Source organism: Neofelis nebulosa, chromosome 6, assembly GCF_028018385.1.
Source record: "Neofelis nebulosa isolate mNeoNeb1 chromosome 6, mNeoNeb1.pri, whole genome shotgun sequence".
In the NCBI taxonomy this organism is placed as follows: domain Eukaryota; kingdom Metazoa; phylum Chordata; class Mammalia; order Carnivora; family Felidae; genus Neofelis; species Neofelis nebulosa.
The window spans coordinates 135,894,511-135,915,061 of NC_080787.1; the positions used below are offsets into that span (position 1 = coordinate 135,894,511).

At 39.5% G+C, this 20,551-nt stretch overlaps 1 protein-coding gene, 1 long non-coding RNA gene and 1 other non-coding gene across 9 annotated transcripts in view; 2 read left to right on the forward strand and 1 right to left on the reverse strand.

The window, feature by feature from the left end:
* Positions 1 to 1,470: 1,470 nt before the first annotated feature.
* Positions 1,471 to 2,379, reverse strand: LOC131515006 (uncharacterized). 2 transcript variants are annotated; one of them, XR_009263381.1, is made up of 2 exons: positions 2,297 to 2,379; positions 1,471 to 2,109 (listed from the first exon to the last, which is right to left on the reverse strand). It is a non-coding gene; the product is annotated as an uncharacterized LOC131515006 (long non-coding RNA). The 2 variants fall into 2 exon arrangements; XR_009263382.1 differs by having other exon boundaries at positions 2,273 to 2,358.
* Positions 2,380 to 2,448: 69 nt separating this feature from the next.
* ADGB (androglobin) overlaps positions 2,449 to 20,551 on the forward strand; it is a 164,331-nt gene continuing 146,228 nt past the window's right edge. For 5 of the 6 annotated variants that reach the window (XM_058735558.1, XM_058735561.1, XM_058735560.1 and 2 more), the window contains exon 1: positions 2,449 to 2,555. In XM_058735558.1, coding sequence (XP_058591541.1) covers positions 2,482 to 2,555 — 74 coding nt within the window. In that variant the 5' untranslated portion in view covers positions 2,449 to 2,481. Of the gene's footprint in view, positions 2,556 to 12,642; positions 12,850 to 20,551 lie in introns of those variants that run through there. The other variant, XM_058735559.1, reaches the window with a different exon arrangement.
* On the forward strand, positions 5,372 to 5,456 carry TRNAP-UGG (transfer RNA proline (anticodon UGG)). Its single transcript has one exon. It is a non-coding gene; the product is annotated as a tRNA-Pro (tRNA).

Here is a 20,551-nt window from a genome sequence, read left to right on the forward strand (position 1 = left end):
TACGGACAAATATATATATATAGAGAGATGTAGGGTCCTTTTTGCACTGGCACATATGAATACCATCTTATGGTTTCACAAAGAGCATATTTATCTCTTGGAATCATGGCCTGACCAGAGTTTAGTTGCAGAAAGAAGAGAAATTCTGTTTATGCATGCTGCATACATAGCATAATAAAGGAGAAAGAACACTGGACTAAGAATGAATAAGCATTTCATATTTAAAAAAAATATTATCTCATTCCATCCTTATGTCAACTCCTTTATTTTTATCCTAATTTAATAGATGAGAAAGTAGTCTCTGAGTGGGTGTAGAGATATGTTTGGCTTCAACCAGTGCTCTTTCCTTTAACGCCTCTAGTCTAGACTACACCAGCAGCCAGAAACTCTTGGCAAGACACTTCTCTCTTCTTGGTCTGGGGGTTTTCATCTATAAACTATGGGTGGGCTGAAGATTACTTAATTGCTAAGACTTTTCTTCTCCAAGGGTCTTGGCATCTTGCAACCGTTAACAAATGGCTTCAGGGATGGCCTTGGCTCAAGATGAAACTCACCCGTTAATGGGTTGATTGCTTAAAATTGTGCTATTTTTAGCCACTCATCTTCGTATATGCTTCTGGTTATGCATTTGATTCCTTTGATAAGATTTGGTACTAAATAATATTTTTTCAAAGTTTGGTCCTCTGCTTTCATTCAGGAGAGTTCTCTGGAAATTTCATCCTTGGGATACATGAGGCAGGGTCTTCAAAATGTCTTCATTTTTTTCCCCACGTATAAAGGGGATGTTTGTAGGGCACTTTTTCAATCATAAAATGGGCTGAAGCTATTTATCTTGCATATAGAAATATAATGAAATTGCTGCCTGATTGTTATCTGTGCAACCCCCAATAACAATAAGATTGGGACAGTCTGCCACACAAAGGCTATGCTGAGTAGAGAGGGCTGGGCATTCATTTGTCAGGAGAGTCGAACGATTTGCTTTTGAGGAAGCTGGTTTTCCCCTGCAGAGCTGGGCTTCTGAGCATTGCCTAGTCCCAAGAGCAGAGGGGATTATTTAAAAATAGTTAATTATGGGGTGCCTAGGTGGCTCAGTTGTTGGGCCTCCGACTTCGGCTCAGGTTATGATCTCACGGTTCCTGGGTTCGAGCCCCGCTTCGGGCTCTGTGCTGACAGCTCATAGCCTGTACACTGCTTCGGATTCTGTGTCTCCGTCTCTCTCTCTGCCCCTCCCCTACTCGCACTCTGTCTGTCTGTCTGTCTCTCTCTCTCTCTTTCTCTCTCTCAAAATAAATAAACATTAAACAAAAATTTAAAAATAGTTAATTATTTCTAGGCTCATGGGAGAGCCCAAAGAGTGATCGGGGTTCTAAACCTCAGGTCTGTGCACGGTCAAATTTCTCTGTGGTGAAATTGCATCGGGCCTGCACAATATTTTGCTTCGTTATAATAAGTTTTCAAGTGTTTCCAGTCTAAGCATTTTCCAACTTCATTTATTCACATTATCTGCCCACTCTTTGATGGCATTTGGGCTGTCATCTCTGGAACAGGGGCTCCTATACGCTGTGCTTTCATCGTGTGCTAAACATTTTACACACATACTTATTTTCAAGACAGAATTGTGAGTTAGATGTTAGCATCTCCTGATCGCAAATGAGTAAATTGAGGCTCACAAGGAAGAACTTGCCAAGGCAGGATGACTAATAAATACCGCCATGGACTGGCTGAGCATTAGGCTTGAGTCTTAATAGGTCTTGGTTTTCTTGGATCTGTTTCTTCTGTCTCCAGCGCCTTCTCAAGTGAGTGTATCAAGGGCCACTGGATTCTATGACTTGAATGTTTTCTTTCACACGAACAACAGGGACACTGGACTTTTTCGTCACAGACTTCATTCATTATTAGCTAAACTTGAGCGACTAGGGTGCCCTGATCTTGCCTTCCCTGCAGGGATCTCCCGCACTGCCCTGTATTCATTTCTGGCCCCGCCCTTTTCAAGCCATTAGCAAATTCAGTTCGTCCCTAATGTCTCCTTAGTTATAATTGAAAGAACTTGTTCAGCGGGGAGAAGACCTGGAGAGAGGCGACATCGCATAATAATCCATCTTCAAATAACTGAAAATCCAAGAGAGAATAAATAGTGTGTATGGCTCTGAAGAGTAAAGCCAGGTAGAGTGGACCTGATACGGCTGCAATTTTTCAGAGCTGCCCATCAATCCTAGCGTCAAATCCACTCCCTCCGAGTTCCTCCCCGGACACCCAACTGCTAGGTTCCCACCTGGATTTGGAGACCTGAACTCACCGCGTCAGCGGCCCCACCCGCGGCCGCAGAGTCGCTGTGGAGGAGCCGGGGATCTGCCCCCGCCCGGCAGCAGACGCTTGGCCGCCGTCTCCTGGCAACAGCAGACGCGCGGGCCTGGCCGAGGCCGGCTGCTCGCTCCGAGCTCAGTCCGCGCAGGGGTCCTGGGGCCTGAGTCCGCCTCTGCCATGGCCTCCAAACAAGCCAAAAAGAGAGAAGTGCATCGTATCAATTCGGCGCACGGATCGGATAAATCTAAAGAGTAAGGGACCTTTGCCTGCCCATCCCACCCCTGGCCTAGCCTCTTGGCCTGGACCCTCCTCCCCGGGCTGCTTCCCTGCAGCAGGCTCTGCCAGGGCGGGAGTGGGGCTGGCCTGCTCGCTGCTTCTCTATCCTCGCTGGGAACCCCATGCCTGTCTTGATCCGTCCTCTTCCCAGAGCCCCTGGTTTCCCTGACTCAGCTGCCCAGCTGCACTTCCGGTTTCCATCCGTGAACCCCCTTCTCTACCCGCCCCTCCTCACTTCCTTCATAGGCCAACCTGGCTCTTAGAAGGGTTGCAGCTGCCTTAAGGAAGAGGCATAGCTCAAAGGCTGTCCAGTTATGGTCACGTCTGGCCCCAATAATGACAGACAGAGACAGAGATAGACAGAAAGAGAACTTTGACCTTAATGCTTAATGGTGATTCCCTATTTTGTATCTGCCTCAGTAGGACAAGTAAAGGCCTTTAATCAGATGCCATCAGATGTAAAATGGTTTTAAAAAGTTAAAACTATATCAATATGTAGTTCACGTTACTAATATAACTCCTCTTCCGCACTCATCCCCATGTTCCTGATTCCCTAGTCCCCAGTTCTGTCTTTGCTTCTAAGCAGGCTTCCAACTACCTGGCAGATAACCCATTCATTTTATTAACTTAAATTTCAGGTACTATATTACATAGATAAGTGATTTTAACAAGATCGCTCTCCTGCTAAATACCAATGTAGGTCAGGTCATTTCAACATTTACTAATAACTTCCATTCTTATAGGTACAAGGCCTACAAGGTCCTATAAGATCAGGCTCTTATTACATTTCTAAGTTTACCACCTCCTTGTTCACATACTAGTCTCCTCTCCACTCCCTGGAATGCCCCTGTGCTGTTCCTACCTCGGGGCCTTTGCACTTGCTATTTCTGCTGCTTGAAAGCGCTTCCCCCAGATTTTTGTATGGTTTTCTCCCTCATCTCCTTTAAGTGTGTACCTAAATGTCATTTTCTCATGTCAGCTTCTTTGGCCAACTGTTTTAAAATCACAACACCCATTTTCCTGCTAAAACCAAAAACCAAAACAAGCAAACAAACCAAACAAACAAACAAACAAACAAAAAAAGCCCTCCATATTTTCCTTTCCTGCTTTATTTTTCTTAAAATTTTTGTTCATTTAAAATATTACATATTTTACTCTTTAAAAATTATGTTTCTTTATATGTCTTCTGGATAGAATGTAAGTTCCATGACGGTAGAGCTTTTTCTTTTTCTATTTGATACGCTGTTGACTCCTTAGTACCTAAAGTGATTCCTGGATCATAGGTAGCAGACACTCAAAAATGCTTATTTAATGAATGAATGACAGTGATTAAATAAGAGATTATGAAAGGGTTGCAAAAGAATTATTGAATATATTAAAAAAACCCTAGTCAATGATGATTATAATTAATGCATGTTGAAGGCTTATAACTCTTAAGGAGTTTGGGGGAAAATCTTTGACTTTAAAGAGTTTATATCCTGGGAGAGATGAGATTGTTAAGGAAAAAAATAAAATGATCAAACGAGATACCATAAAGCACAGTACATGGCCTGGTCCTATGATGGTTGTGTCACGTGAGAGAGATAAGGTGCTTACTGATAAGATGCTAACTCTCTCCTCTCCAGCACTTCCCATTTCTTTTTGAGATGATAATGTTATTTCTAACATGTTAATTTTTTCCAGAAAACATCTGAGTTGAATTATGTCAATAAAACTGAACATATATATTTGTGAAAATATGTCAATAAAACTGAACATATATATTTGTGAAATATTTTGTAGCATTGTGTGACAGAATGTGAAGTTTGTTATAAATCAAGTCGGCCCTCTAAGTTTAACTGAAAATCCAATCATAGCTACCAGGCTTAGTCGTCATTAAAAGATAAGGTACCACCCAGCATGGGGCCTAGAGATCGAAGTCTGTCAAGGCTCCAGTGTAATTGTTGTTTGAAATGTGCTGGGGGCATTTATACTAAGTTTTACATATTATTTTACCACACCTTGCAGTTACACAGCCAACAGTTGCGACCAACTCTACTGTGGTGCTAGATCTGGAAATGAGAGAAAAGGTCTGCAGAGCCTTGAAAATACCAATCGCCAGCCTACCTCTTTTATTCCCTAAAATTATGTGTCATAATGGGGACACGTCTGGCTTTTGCCTAGCATGCTGGCTAGTACTGAGCATTACCACTTGTTGATTAAATGAGCTCATAGGTTAGGGACCTAGCTTGATTTCCATCCCTTCTGGGTTGGATTAAAGCCTGGTTCTCCCTCCCTTTCTAATCTGATCTGCTGTTGGCAAAGTGCGAAAAATGAGATGTTACAACTGAGAAAGCAGAGGCATCTATGTCCAGCTCTGACCAAATTCAGAAGTAAATGTGACTTTGAATCATTAATACAAGTTATGCCAGAGAGCTGAATTGTCAGTCTTGACATCAGGTGAACTTATTATCATTTGCTCTGTTTCCCTGTATCAGGAAGAATGGCATCTCTGTTACATGGTTCATTCTGACACTAATTTTTTTTGTGACATTGGACATGTCATTTTTCTATTCTGACATTCAGTGTTTTTCTTATTTAAATGAAGAACCACCTAATTAAAATTGCTCCCAATGCACTCTGTCCTTCCTTCTCTGCTTTATTTTTCCCTCCAGCAACAAACTTACATGACTTCATCAGATTTTTTAAAAACTCCAGTGTCTCCGTAATGAGTGAGGGATTTTGTTAGAGTTAAGCATTTCAAACTTTGATTTAATTTATGGTTTCTAATAGAAGTTGTCTTTTTAGGGGCGCCTGGGTGGCTCAGTCGGTTGAGCGTCTGACTTGGGCTCAGGTCATGATCTCACGGTTCGTGGGTTCAAGCCCCGCGTTGGGCTCTGTGCTGACAGCTCAGAGTCTGGAGCCTGCTTAGGATTCTGTGTCTCCCTCTCTTTCTGCCCCTCCCCTGCTCATGCTCTGTCTGTCTCTGTCTCTCAACAATAAATGTTAAAAAAAAAAAAAAAAAGGTTAAAAAAAAAAGAAGTTATCTTTTTCAAATTCCATCTTCAGGAAAAATCGTTGCCATAACAAATGTCACAAGTTGCAGCTCTCCTTATCAAATAGCTAATGATAAATAGAAATTATGAACCAATCTAACCAATTTGAAAACCAACTGGCATGGAAAAGACACTTTCATTGTTAGATGCTATGAGAAAGATATGTAGTGACACCAAGTCAAAAATTTGATTTTCTTGGAAGTACTAAATATAAGCTTTTGGTAGGTCACGGATAACTTAAAAGAGAGAAAAGGAAGCATGAATTTTAAGTATTCATAGCTATTAGAAATGTTCAAGCTTATACTTTTTAACACTAAATTCTTTGGAACTTTAATGGACAGTATGAGAAAGGAAAATAATTGAGTGTTTATGGTCAACAAAATTTTGTTTCACTTCCAACAGCACAAACCAAGTCAAATGAACAGACAACCTCTTAAACTAACAAGAATTATGCCACCTTGTAGATTCTTAGTGATGATGAAATATCATTAAACCTCTTTCCAAAACAGAATGAGATATATTTCATAATGCCCGAGTTAATCTATCCTTAGTGCCTTAAGTGCATATCTAAATTTTGTAGACTTCTCAAAAAAGATCACCACATCAGCCTATGTTAAAATTTGAAAACAGAACTATTAGAAAAGCCCAATTGTGATGGGTATTATGAAAATAACATAAAATAGAAGATACATATCTTGGGGCACCTGGGTGGCTCAGTCGATTGAGCGTCCGACTTCAGCTCAGGTCACGATCTCACGGTTCGTGAGTTCGAGCCCCGCATCGGGCTCTGGGCTGATGGCTCAGAGCCTGGAGCCTGCTTCCGATTCTGTGTCTCCCTCTCTCTCTGCCCCTCCCCCATTCATGCTCTGTCTCTCTCTGTCTCAAAAATAAATAAACATTAAAAAAATTAAAAAAAAAAAAGAAGATACATATTTTACTGAGGATTAAATTAAGTGGGTTCTTGGTTATCAGAGGTTCACGAGGGAGAGCTGGTTAAATGAAAACATGCATATGTTCCTCCACCTTCAGAGATCAGGAAAGAAATTCCTCACAAGAGAAGTGGAAAGCTTCCCTCTAGCCCCATGTCCAGTCCTCACAGCTCCACAGAGAAAGGCAAAGGTAAAAAGACCAGGAGAGGAGGAAACAACCCAGGGCTCACACTGAGTTTTGTGATTTCCCCAGGTGACCTCTGTGGACCCCAACAACTAAAGTCAATTAACAAATTTGAAAGGTCAGCTCCTGTGACAGATGCTTCCCTAGGGGAAAGCTTGTTCTTTATGTTCGTTTCTGAACTGTTCAATGAGCACTGCTCATGCCCAAGTCACCGGTAGGTCTGGGAGGACAAGGAGTTGTGAAACATGGTGTCTTCTCTCCAGGGTTATGTAATCGGGGAGCACAAAAAAAGCCCTTAAGATTCATACAGAAGTAACTAAGAAGCATACGGTGATGCCGCACTGGTCAGGAGGTACTTGTTAGAAATCATGGAAGGAGCCATATGTTGGCTTGGGGTTAGATTAGAGACATCGTGAGATTCCTAAAATGAGGGCTCTGTGAGGCAGAGGAGAGGAAGATCATTTCCAACTAGAGCTGGTCTGTCCTCACTCCTCTAACAGCCAATGCCCAAATCAGAAGGCACAGGTTAGCGAGATGGTCAGTGCAGCCAACAGGAACGTTTAGGTCCCAGAAAGCCATCCTGATGGCTGGTATAGACAGTCTGTGTATGAATGGACTGGCACATAAGGCGCCCAGAATGGATATGCAGCAGAATGACAGGGATAGACCAAGGGATTTAAACTATATTAAGGGATTTAAACTATGAGGGAAAACATAGATATTTTTCTATATTAAAATGATGCTTTATGAGGAATAATTCAACAATCGTCTGCATGGACTTTATGCTGGATTAAGAATCATAGCAAAGGGGCGCCTGGGTGGCGCAGTCAGTTAAGCGTCCGACTTCAGCCAGGTCACGATCTCACGGTCCGTGAGTTCGAGCCCCGCGTCAGGCTCCGGGCTGATGGCTCGGAGCCTGGAGCCTGTTTCCGATTCTGTGTTTCCCTCTCTCTCTGCCCCTCCCCAGTTCATGCTTTGTCTCTCTCTGTCCCAAAAATAAAATTAAAAAAAAAAAAAAAAAAAAAAAAAAAAACGTTGAAAAAAAGAATCATAGCAAAGAAATAAGTGGTGGTCTGAGATGATGGAGAATGCCTAATTTGGGGAACTCTTGATGGTAGCGAGGAACGTTTTTAAAGGGGGAGTGGATGGGTGCAGAGCTTAGCTATAAGGTGACTGAAGTCAAAGACTACAAAACCCAAATTTCTGATCTTCTATTGCCGTGGTAATATTTGTTGTGATGTCCAGCTATGACGCCACTCTGTCTGAAAAGACAAGGGGAAAAAAAAAGTGTAAATAAAATTCGGTGACAAATTTCTAAAAGCCTTGTCTGGTCTGTCTTTGCATTCTCTCGGGGCCTGGCACAATGCGTGTTTAATAAATGTGTGTATGATTTAAGTGAGTTGAACCGGAAACCTGGTGTGGCAGCTTGGCCATAAAACCCTCTGAGTCAGAAGCAGAGAAAGACTTCGAGAGCCAGAGGGGAGGGGGCCTGTCAGTCATCCCCAGAATGCAGGGCGACACTTGGCATAGGTTAGGGCAGTTCATAAATGTCCGTCGCATAGCTTTAAATATAATATCTCAGCCCAAAGTCCCGCTTCATGAGGGTAGAAGCATCACGTTTACCTTGGTCGGGTCTGCCATCAATCCTCCCTTTCAAATAAACCTCCTCTAAGCACTTTTTTAATAATTTGCTCAGCTTTGACATGGCTTAAGAATCATCTCTGACAGTGAAATCTTTTTTTTTTTTTTTTTTTTTTTAGAGAAGAAATAGTTCCCTCTAAAGTTGACTCGGTAACATTACTAAGGAAGTAGAAGTTACCTTAAAAAGATGTACATTTATAAACTCCTGTAGAATTTGTACTTTGTTGTTACCTAAAAACATAATCGAATGTGTACTTTGAAACTAGTAATGTCGTTGCCAGTGCTTCCCAGAGGAGCAAGCCAATATTGCCTCCATCAAAAGTGATTATTTAAAAGTAGTTTAATGGACTTTAACATTTCCTTGACATTTCCAGGTCACAGCTTATTTAATTCAAGGGATTAAATAATTTACAAACTGATTATACTACTTAACGTGAGATAAAATGACTAAAAACTGTATCTAAGATTTGTATAATTTGATATAATATGTGGAATGTGAAAGATTGGATAGAAATATTACTAATCTTTCTCACTTTCATCCCAACAAAGAACATATGCATACGTTGTCATAAAAAGTATCCAACTAGGTGTTTTGAAGGTGTACTAACAATCCTCCAGGAATAGGTCCAGGCTGATTAATTACAAGTTCTGGGGCTATAGCTCTGTTGAGTTATATGGCTGAATTAACACAAGCCACATGTTTAAAGTAAACAACTTTTATTTTGAATGGTTATCTTGTTTGTTTTTTGTTTTTGCTGGTGTCAATATGAATGTGATGGTCCAAATATTTTGTGATTATTTTTATTCTGTCTTTCTGATACAATGAATATTAGACTTACATATATTACTTCCGTTGAAGTTCTTAAAAACCCAGTGTGCCCTTTCTGCCCTCATTTCTTCACCTCTCAGTATTCACTCCAGGCTCTGTGGTTTCCATCCACAGCCTCCATGGAGACTCTCAGAGGCCGGGTCAGCTCAGAGCTTCTCTGTTCTCTACCTCTTCAGACTTTTCTACAGTGTTTGTTTCCGAGTAGAACTGCAAACTGGGGTATGCAGAAGAGCTACCTACTGAATCGGAGGGAAGGAGAGGTACCCAGGGTAGTTATAAATTAGTGAGAATGTGTCTACAGCTCATCAAACCTTGTGGAATCAGAGGCAAAAGGAGTGGAAGCAGGAAGAACTCTGGACTTTTGTGCCTGTGTTAGTCTGGGTCAGAAACACAGTGAGAGTTTAACCAGGTAAGGTCAAGGTCAAAGGTGAAGTGTGTACCGCATGCAGTCCCAAGAGGGCCCATTCTGCGTACTATTCTAATGAATTGGAAATTAGAGACAAAGCCTCACGTTTGTGCCACCTTGGGTCAAAGTCCAGTAGGAATTTAGGACTGGTTTCCACCATAGACAGAGAATGAGGTTATGAAGATAGCAGCTGGAGTTGCAGTTAAAAAAAAGTCAGTTGGAACCTGTGCATGTACAAGCCTGTGGGTCCTGCATACCTGCTGTTTCTTCAGTGGATTTTGCTTAAAGTCATTGTAGACACTGTTTCATGTATTTGCACACCATGTTTTATGTTTGTGCTTTATAAATACCAGCTTTGCGGCTGGAGGGTAGGGTGTCAGATCCTGGCAGTTGGGAAGCTTAAGATCCCAGTGGCCTTCGTACTTGGGCTTTTGAGCGAGAAACTTCTTGTTCTACTCTCCCAGTTCCTCCTGTCCCTCCAGAGGGTTCAGCTGCCTAACAGGGGAGCATGTGTCACTGCAGCTGAATCTCACCTTTCTTGCCCTCTCCTAGAGGCCTCCTTTCTCTCCGGCCTACCTGTCTTGTTTTCTTTCTTCTACCCCCCAAATTAAGTCATTCTGGAACGGTCTTACTTCCCTCTCCTCTCATTGCCTTTCTTGTCTCTCCTTTGATCATCTAAAACAGTCATTCCTGATCAAAGTCGACTAAATTAGCATCAGTGGTACTTACTGTGTAATTGAGCTCAAGTTCAAGTGGACAAATCTGCTTGGATGTGCTCTACTATTCCAAGTTAAATATATCCACAATGGAGGTCATGGTTTTTTTTGTTTGTTTGTTTGTTTTCTCCCAAGTGTACATATTTCCCATGTCTTCCATTTTAAAGAATCTTGTTACCATCCTCGCTGACACTCTGACTCCACAGTTCAGTCGTACTTGACTTTTCCCTCCTCTTTGCCCATTGCGTCTAGGTGGTCTCTACGTTCTTTTGATTTTACCTTCAAATTTCTTCTCTAGCCTGGCTTAGCCTTCATTTTCTTCCTTGTCATTTTCTAGTTTGGGCCTTTAATAACTCCAGGTGGAACCACTGAAAAAGCATTCTAATTTCCTTGTCCTTCAGTCTAATTTCCAATCTTCTTTATATGCAATACTGTTAGTAATCTTACCCTATTCCACCAGTAGGTTGTTCCTGCTTTGAAAAAAAAAAAAAGAGAAAAAAGAAAGAAAGAGAGAGAGAAAGAAAGAAAGTTAGAAAGGAAGGGAGAAAGAAAGCTAGAAAGAAAGAAAAGGAAAGAAAGAAAGAAGAAAGAAAGAAGGGAGAAAGTAAAAGAGATTGAGAGACAACAAGCAAGCTGGTTGATAGGGCCACAACCAGCTTCAACTCCCTCTTATTTTCTGTTACCAACCAAATACTAATATACTATTTACATTTTCCCACTTTTCTGTCTCTGTGTCTCTCCCCATTCTCTTTTCTCTGCTTACAGTTGCTTTCACCCTACCCTATAATTCTGTGCACGTCTTAAGACCTGCTTTTCCTCGCAGCCATCATTGATTTGCTAACTTGGAAGCCACTATCCCCTCTTCTGTGCTGATAAAGCACTGAGTTGTTAACTTTCTTGAGCTCTTTCGCTTTTGCCTTTGCAGTTCCCTTACTGTGTGTATTTATTCTCACTACTTTTAAGTTATTTGAGAATAAAGCCGAGTCTTACTTATCTTCATATTCACTCAAGCACAATGTATTGAAAAAAAGAGATAAATGTTGAACTTTTAAAATTAAGTGCCCAATTAAATAATTTGAACGAAACCAAGGGAATAAAAGGTCAACACGACAACCTGGCTTTATTTTTAATTTAACTTTTTTTAAGATTGCAGTTTATTTCCTTACCTATTTGATACTTCTGAAGATCGCGGCTGGCTCAGAATGCCCCAACGCAAATTAAGTCGATTGTGCAATTCCGTTCATGTTCTAATTCCTTCAGGATACTTACCGACAGTACTTCAGAAGGCATGCTGATTGCACGTTGCACAAATAAACTGCCTCCCACTATGAATAAAATCATGTCTTTACACTGAACAGCGTGCTTGAAGAAAACAATGGCAAAATTCCAGACCCTCATTTTATTGAAGTTTTAATTCCTACAGTGAAAATAAAATCATTAAAGCACGTATAGGACTGTGTGTATGTAAATCAGATTCTGATTTTTTTTTTTTTTTTTTTTGCTCAAAAGTCTCTAATGACTTTGTATCAGCTAAAGTTTTCTTTGAAGGTTTTCAACTCTTATACATTTTCTACTGTACTATATAATCTTAATTGATGTAAGAATTTTTAAAAACCATTTTGTCATCTTTGCAAGGTATGTAATTAATGTGTTTTTAAGTTTTAAAAGGTTATTTTATTCATGTTCTATTAAAAATTGGATTGTAAAATACAATTCAATACAATTATTTATCTGTCATTATTTATACAGTTTTGACTTCTTCCCCTTTCCAAACTATGGAGGGCATTTAATCTACCAGGAATAGGTATACATGAAAGACAGAAATGTAGACGAAATATGTTTTACTGCATACGACTCAACAATCAGATATATCATAAAATGTGGATTTAATTTTACTGTGTATTATGACTCTAGGAACATATAACATTGCTATCATAGTATGTTATTTGGAGTTTCCTTAATTTGCCTCTTATTACTCCCAGTCTCGTTTTTTTTTTTCTTCTTTCTTTTTAAAAGTAGGTTTACTGATATAAATCTGATATGCAGTAAATCACAGATATTTAAAGGATATGTTTTGATAAGTTCTGAAGTGCATGCACACATGTGAAAATGTCAACATGATTAAGATAATGAACAGGTCTACCATTCAAAAAGGTTTCTGTGATTTATTGGTGATCCCTACCTTCTGTCCCTTCCTGACTACAGTCTCCAGGCAACCACTATTCTGTGTTCTGTCACTATAGATTAGTTTTCATTTTCTAGAGTTTTATATAAATGGAATCATAAACTATGTATCTTTTTTGTATGACTTCTTTCACTCATTATAATTATTTTGATATTTTTCCGTGTTGTTGCTAGCAGTTGGTGCAGAATTGGTATTATTTTTCCCTTGAATATGTAGTAGACTTCACCAGTGAAACCATTGGGGCCTGAAGTTTTCTTTGTTGGGCAAGTTTTTAATGATAAATTCACTTTTTTAAATAGACACATGGATATTCAGTATGTCCAACCCAATCTATCTGTTCTTTAGTGAGTATTCTTAGTTTATATCCTTCAAGGAATTGATCCATTTCATCTAGGTTATCGACTATATAAGTAGAGTTGTTTGTAATATTTCTTTATTATCTTTTTTTATTTTTTTATTTTAGAGACAGAGTGTGTGTGTGTGTGGGGGGAGCCAAGGAGAGAGAGAGAGAGAGAAAGAGAGAGAGAGAGAGAGAGAGAGAGAGAGAGAGAGAGAGAGAGAGAGAGAATCCTAAGCAGGTTCCACACTCAGCATGGAACCCAGTGCAGGCCTCTATCCTAGAACTCTGGGATCATGACCTGAGCCAAAATCAAGAGTTGGGTGCTCAACTGACTGAACCACTCAGTTGCCCCATTTGTTATCCTTTTAATATCTAGAATCTGTAGTGATGACCCCACGTTAGCTTCTGATATTGGTTGTTTGTGTCTTCTCTCTTATATTCCTGATCAGTCTGACTAGAGTTTGATTAATTTTGATGATCTCAAAAACTGAATTTTGGGTTCATTGATGTTTCTCTATAATTTTTCTGTTTTTTGTTTTTGTTGATTTGATCTAATCTTAACTTCCTCATTTGATTTACTTTATAATTTTCTAGTTTAAGGTAGAAACTGAATATATTGTTTTGAGACTTGTATTCTTTCCTAATACAGATATTTTTTCTATAAAATTTCCTTTATGTATTGCTTTAGTGGCATCCTGTAAATCATAATATGTTTTTTTTTTTTTCATTTTCATTCAGCTCAAATACTGCCTAACTTCCTTTTTGATTTCTTCTTTAACATATTGGTTAATCATAATTGTTTTGTTTAGATTCTAAATATCTTTGAATTTTTCAGATTTTTTTCTTAGTGATTTCTAGTATAACTCCATTGGTCAGAGAAGATACTTTTTATAAATTGAATTATTTAAAATGTTTTTAATCTTTATTTATTTTTGAGAGAGAGAGACAGAGACAGAGACAGAGCATGAGCAGGGAAGGGGCAGAGAGAGAGGGAGACACAGAATGTGAAGCAGGCTCTAGTCTCTAAAATGTTAGCATGGAGCCTGATGTGGGGCTTGAAGTCACGAACCATGAAATCATGACCTGAGCTGAAATCAGACACTGAACCAACTGAGCCACCCAGGCGCCCCATAACTTGGAGTATTTTAAATATTCTGAGACATCCTATGTCTCAGATTATGGTCTATCTGGATAAATATAATGTATATTCTCGAAAAGAATGTACATTCTGTTGTGATGAAATGTTCTCTAGCTGCCTTGGTCTCCCCCAAACTCTCATCTGCCCCTCTACTCAAGGAATCTGCTGAGATATGCCTGGATTACCTCTCTCTGCACTGCAGTCCAAACTTCTCTCACAATCATAAGCTAAGGCAACGATAGGGCTCCCCTCATGTGCTTCCCATGTTTTCAGAATCACCATCCCTCATCACTTGATGACTGTCCTGAAAATCAGTTTCATGTGTTTTGCTCAGGTGTTTGGTTGTCTGAGGTGGAAGGATAAATCCAGTCCCTGTTATTTTAATTGACGTGGACATAATACCACTTAGGTTTATTACTTAAATTTTACATTTGATTTCTAAATATTAAGATGGGAGGTGTTAAAGCAGCATTTACACATATATATCCACAAGTCACATATTGTAAGTATGGACATAATTCTTTCCTTAAAACTGAAATCCCAGATTATATGTAATTGCCCTGTATATCATCTTCTACAAGATTGTTTTTTGTTGTAGTAGAGACATCTCATTATAAGAATTTTAACTAAAAGAATGCAACTTACATATGTGATAAGGATGATCTTAAATCACATCTTCATAATTTTTATCGCTGTGCTCCCTTTTGGGTTGTATTGCAACTTCGCTCTTCCTCAAGCTTCCTAGTTTAAACCGATGGTCCATTCTGGGTAAACGTTAAATAATGTATATCTAATAATAAAATGTTCATCTCTGTGCAATGGGCCAAGTCAACACTATGTAGAAAATAAAGTCCAAACTCATCAGCAAGGCCCTCGGTGGGGAGCTGCCTGCCTGCTGACCTAGTGTTTCTCTCCAACCTAATTTCCCCACTGCTTTTTACTCATCCTCATGCAGTGCTGAAAAGCTCCTCGTTCTCTGCACCCACTCTGTTTCTTGCCCCTGTACGGTTGCTTGTGTCCTTCTCTTTCCTTACTGATGCCCTTTCTGCTTTTACCACCTGGAAAATTTCTCGTTGCCTTTCAAAACAGCTCAGATGCTATTTATCGCAGGACGTTTCTCCTAATTGCCTCACATGAGGCACAATGCCCCCCTCTTTGCCATCTGTGAATACTTCCATCTCTGCGTCTACCACATTATATTGAGATAATCTGTTTACCTGTTTGAATTCCAAAATAAACTCAAGAGCAGGGATATATATATATATTTTATGGGTCTGTAACCCTATCATCTAGCACAGTGCTTGTCACAGTACAGGTGTTCAATAAATGTTAGTTACAAATAAGTGAACTGTCAGTTGATTGAGATTCCTTTCTCATTCTGAAACGGTATTCTTCTAAAATGTTTTAGTCTCCAGACAGATCTTCGTTAAAACAATTTGATCTTCATGAAAATAATTCTGCATTCTCAGTTTCTTGTCTACCTATGGCATAGCTTACAGTGAGTTGTTCCCTAATGTAAGGGCCACTCTTTCTGTTCCTTCTCAGTTTGGGACTTTTGAAGTTTGTTTCTTGATGTACCCTTGCAAGGGACTGAATGTTTGTGTACTCTGAAATTTGTATATGGAAACCCTAATCCAAATGTGATGGTGTTGAATATGGGGCATTTGAGAAGTAATGAGGTCATGAGGGTGACGCTCTCATGAATGGGATTCGTGTCTTTTAGCTCTTTCCACCATGTGAGGACACAATGAGGACACAGTGAGGACACAATGAGGACACAGTGCAAGCCAGAGGACAGCTCTTCTCAGACCCTGACCATGCTGGCACCTTGATGTTAGACTTCCGGCCTCCAGAACTGTTGAGGAATAAATTTCCATTGTTTATAAGCCACACAGTCTATGGTAGTCTGTTACAGCAGCCCAAGCTGACTAAGGCAATCCTTATTTTCTCAAATACATTTATCTCCAAATTCTTTCCTACAAAGTCTACAGTTGCTCAGCATTATTCCTGAAGAAAAAACAGGCACACAGGGTCCAGCAGAATTCCCTTTTTTACTTCTCTCATTTATTTTTGAGAGTTTTTAAAAACACAAAGTTACTGTTATCATTATGTGTTAGTAGGAGATACGTTTCAGAATTCTGCCAAAGTGTATTGACTTGTTTGCCATTAGTACTTGTAGCCCCCAGTTTCAATCTGGGTTCATTTCCTGGTTTCCTGAGATAAATCCTTCAGGAAATATTTTTGTAGGAATCTATGCTGGTAAACTCATAATTTTAAATGTTTTTATTTAATTTTAGAGAAATGTTTCTGCTTCACTTTTAAATAAGAGTGTAATTGGATCTTAATTCCAAGATCGACAGTTAGTTTACCTCAGCTCTAAAGATATCACTTCGTTGCTTTACAGTGTCTGTTATTGCTGTCAATTTGATTGTTTTTATATTAAGGTAACTTGTCATTTTTTAATGTAGATAGATTTTCACTTTCATCAGTTACCTACAATTTAAGTCGAATTATCTGGATGCAGATTTCCATTCCCTGACTTCCCATTTATCCTTTATTATTCCCTGATGTACTTTTTCCCATCTGAGGACATGTCTTCCATCAATTCTGAACGTTTTTCAGCAGTCAAATCTAATATTTCTCTCCACCCCCATTTTAACTATTTATCTGCCTGGGCCTTCTATTAGGCATACACTGGAGGTTTTTTTCTTTTTAAATTTTTTTTAATGTTTTTATTATTTATTTATATTGAGAGAGAGGGAGAGAGCATGCACGCGTGAGTAGGGGAAGGGCAGAGAGAGAGGGAGAAAGAGAATCCCAAGCAAGCTCTGTGCTGTCTGCCTGGAGCCCTATGCCAGCTCAGTCCCATGAACCATAAGATCGTGACCTGAGGCAAAATCAAGAGGCGGAAACTCAACCAACTGAGCCACCCAGGCGCCCCTGGAGTTTTTCAATCTATCCACCTGTTTAGTTCACTGTTTCTATCTCTTTATCTATCTATGCAAACACTGGATTTTTTAAACATTTTTATTTAAATTTCAGTTAGTTAGCATACAGCCTCATGTTAGTTTCAGGTGTACAATATAGTGATCCAACACTTCCATACATTACCTGGTGCTCATCACAAGTGAACTCTTTAATCCCTATCACCTATTTCACCCATACACCCACCCACCTCCCTTCTGGTAGCCATCACTTTGTTCTCTCTAGTTAAGAATCTGTTTCACAGTGTCTGGGTGGCTCAGGTGGTTAAGCATCCAACGTCAACTCAGGTCATGGTCTCACGGTTTGTGGTTTGAGCCCCACATCAGGCTCTGTGCTAACAGCTTGGAGTCTGGAGCCTGCTTCAGATTCTGTGTCTCCCTCTCTCTCTGCCCCTCCCCAACTTGTGCTCTGTCCCTCTCTCAGAAATAAACAAAAAACAATAAAAACATTTTTTTAATTAACAAAAAGACTCTGTTTCACAAAACAGATGAACGTAGGGGAGGGGAAGAAAAAATGAGATAAAAGCAGAGAGGAGACAAACCATAAGAGACTCTTAAATATGGAGAACAAACTGAGGGTTGCCGGTGGGGTGTTGGGTAGAGGGATGGGAGAAATGCGTGATGGGCATTAAGGGGGGCACTTGTTGGATGAGCACTGGGTATTACATATAAGTGATGAATCACTAAATTCTATTCCTCAAATCATTATTACACTATATTTTGACTAACTTGGATTTAAATTAAAAAAAAAAAATTAAAAAAGAGTGTGTTTCAGGGGTACCTGTGTGGCTCAGTCAGTTAAGCATCTGACTTTGGCTCAGGTCATGATCTCATGGTTTGTGAGTTTGAGTCCCACATCAGGCTCTCTACTGTTAGCATGGAACCCTCTTGAAATCCTCTGTCCCCCATCTTCTCTGCCTCTCCCCCACTCATTCTTTCTCTCTCTCTCTCTCTCAAAAATAAATAAATATTTTTTAAAAAGGGTCTGTTTCAAACACTTGATTAAAAAATTACCTTCTTTTATTTTAACTTGTTTTATTTTTTAAAATTTACATCCAAATTTGTTAGCATATAGTGCACCAATGATTTCAGGAGTAGATTTCTTAGTGCCCCTTCCCCATTTAGCCCATCACCCCTCCCACAACCCCTCCAGTAACCCTCAGTTTGTTCTCCATATTTATGAATCTCTTCTGTTTTATCCCCCTCCTTGTTTTTATATTATTTTTATTTTCCTTCCATTATGTTCATCTATTTGTCTCTTAAAGTCCTCATATAAGTGAAGACATATGATTTTTTTCTTTCTCTGACTAATTTCACTTAGCAAATACCCTCCAGTTCCATCCACGTGGTTGCAAATGGCAAGATTTCATTCTTTTTGATTGCCGAATAATACTCCACTGTATATATATACCACATCTTCTTTATCCATTTATCCATTGATGGACATTTGGGCTCTTTCCATACTTTGGCTATTGTTGATAGTGCTGCTATAAACATGGGGGTGCATGAGTCTCCTCGAAACAGCACACCTGTATGCCGTGGATAAGTGCCTAGTAGGGTAGTTCTATTTTTTCATTTTTTGAGGAACTCCATACTGTTTTCCAGAGTGGCTGCACCAGCTTGCATTGCCACCAACAATGCAAAAGAGATCCTCTTTCTCCGCATCCACGCCAACATCTGTTGTTGCCTGAGTTGTTAATGTTAGCCATTCTGACAGGTGTGAGGTGGTATCTCATTGTGGTTTTGATTTGTATTTCCCTGATGATGAGTGATGTGGAGCATTTTTTCATGTGTCAGTTGGCCATCTGGTTGTCTTCTTTGGAGAAGTGTCTATTCATGTCTTGTGTCCATCTCTTCACTGGATTATTTGTTTTTGGGGTGTTGAGTTTGCTAAGTTCTTTATAGATTTTGGATACCAACCCTTTATCTGATATGTCATTTGCAAATATCTTCTCCCATTCTGTCGGTTGCCTTTTAGTTTTGTTGATTGTTTCCTTCACTGTGCAAAAGCTTTTTATTTTGATAAGGTCCCAGTAGTTCATTTTTGCTTTGGTTTCCCTTGCCTCCAGAGACGTGTTGAGTAAGAAGTTGCTGTGGCCAAGATCAAAGAGGTTTTTGCCTGCTTTCTCCTCGAGGATTTTGATGGCTTCCTGTCTTATGTTTAGGTCTTTCATCCATTTTGAGTTTATTTTTGTGTCTGGTGTAAGAAAGTGGTCCAGGTTCATTCTTCTGTGTGTCGCGGTCCAGTTTTCCCAGCACCATTTCTGAAGAAACTGTCTTTACTCCATTGGATATTCTTTCCTTTTTTGTCAAAGATTAGTTGGCCATACATTTGTGGGTCCATTTCTGAGTTCTCTATTCTGTTCCATTGATCTGAGTGTCTGTTCTTGTGCCATTACCATACTGTCTTGATGGTTACAGCTTTGTAATACATCTTGAAGTCTGGGATTGTGATGCCTCCTGCTTTGGTTTTCTTTTTCAAGATTGCTTTGGCTATTCAGGGTTTCTTCTGGTTCCATACAAATTTCAGGGTTATTTGTTCTAGCTCTGTGAAGAATGCTGGTGTTATTTTGATAGGGATTGCATTGAAAATGCAGATTGCTTTGGGTAGTATGGACATTTTAACAATATTTGTTCTTCCTATCCAGGAGCATGGAATCTTTTTCCTTTGTGTGTGTGTGTGTGTGTGTGTGTGTGTCTTCTTCAATTTCTTTCATAAGCCTTCTATAGTTTTCAGTGTATAGATTTTTCACCTCTTTGGTTAGATTTATTCCTAGGTATTTTATGGGTTTTTGTGCAACTGTAAATGGGATTGATTTCTTGATTTCTCTTTGTCACTTCATTGCTGGTGTATAGGAATGCAAGTGATTTCTGTGGGTTGATTTTATATCCTGCAACTTTGCTGAATTCATGAATCAATTCTAGCAGTTTTTTGGTGGAATCTTTTGGGTTTTCCATATAGAGTATCATGTCATCTGCGAAAAGTGAAAGTTTGACCTCCTCCGGGCTGATTTGGATGCCATTTATTTCTTTGTGTTGTCTGATTGCAGAGGCTAAGACTTCCAATATTATGCTGAATAACAGTGGTTAGAGTGGACATCCCTGTCTTGTTCCTGACCTTAGGGGAAAAGCTCTCCGTTTTTCCCCATTGAGGATGATATTAGCGTTGGGTTGTTCATATGTGGCTTTTGTGATCTCAAGGTGTGCTCCTTCTATCCCTATTTTCTTGAGGGTTTTTATCAAGAAAGGTTGCTGTGTTTTGTCAGATGCTTTCTCTGCATCAATTGAAAGGATCATATGTTTCTCGTCCTTTCTTTTATTGATGTGATGAATCACGTTAATTGTTTTGCAGATATTGAACTAGGCCTGCATCCCAGGTATAAATCCCACTTGATCGTGGTGAATAATATTTTTAATGTATTGTTGGATCCAGTTGGCTAATATCTTGTTGAGGATTTTTGCATCCATGTTCATCAGGGAAATTAGTCTATAGTTCTCCTGGTCTCTGGTTTTGGAATCAAGGTAATGCTGGCTTCATAGAAGGAACTTGGAAGTTTTCCTTCCATTTCTATGTTTTGGAACAG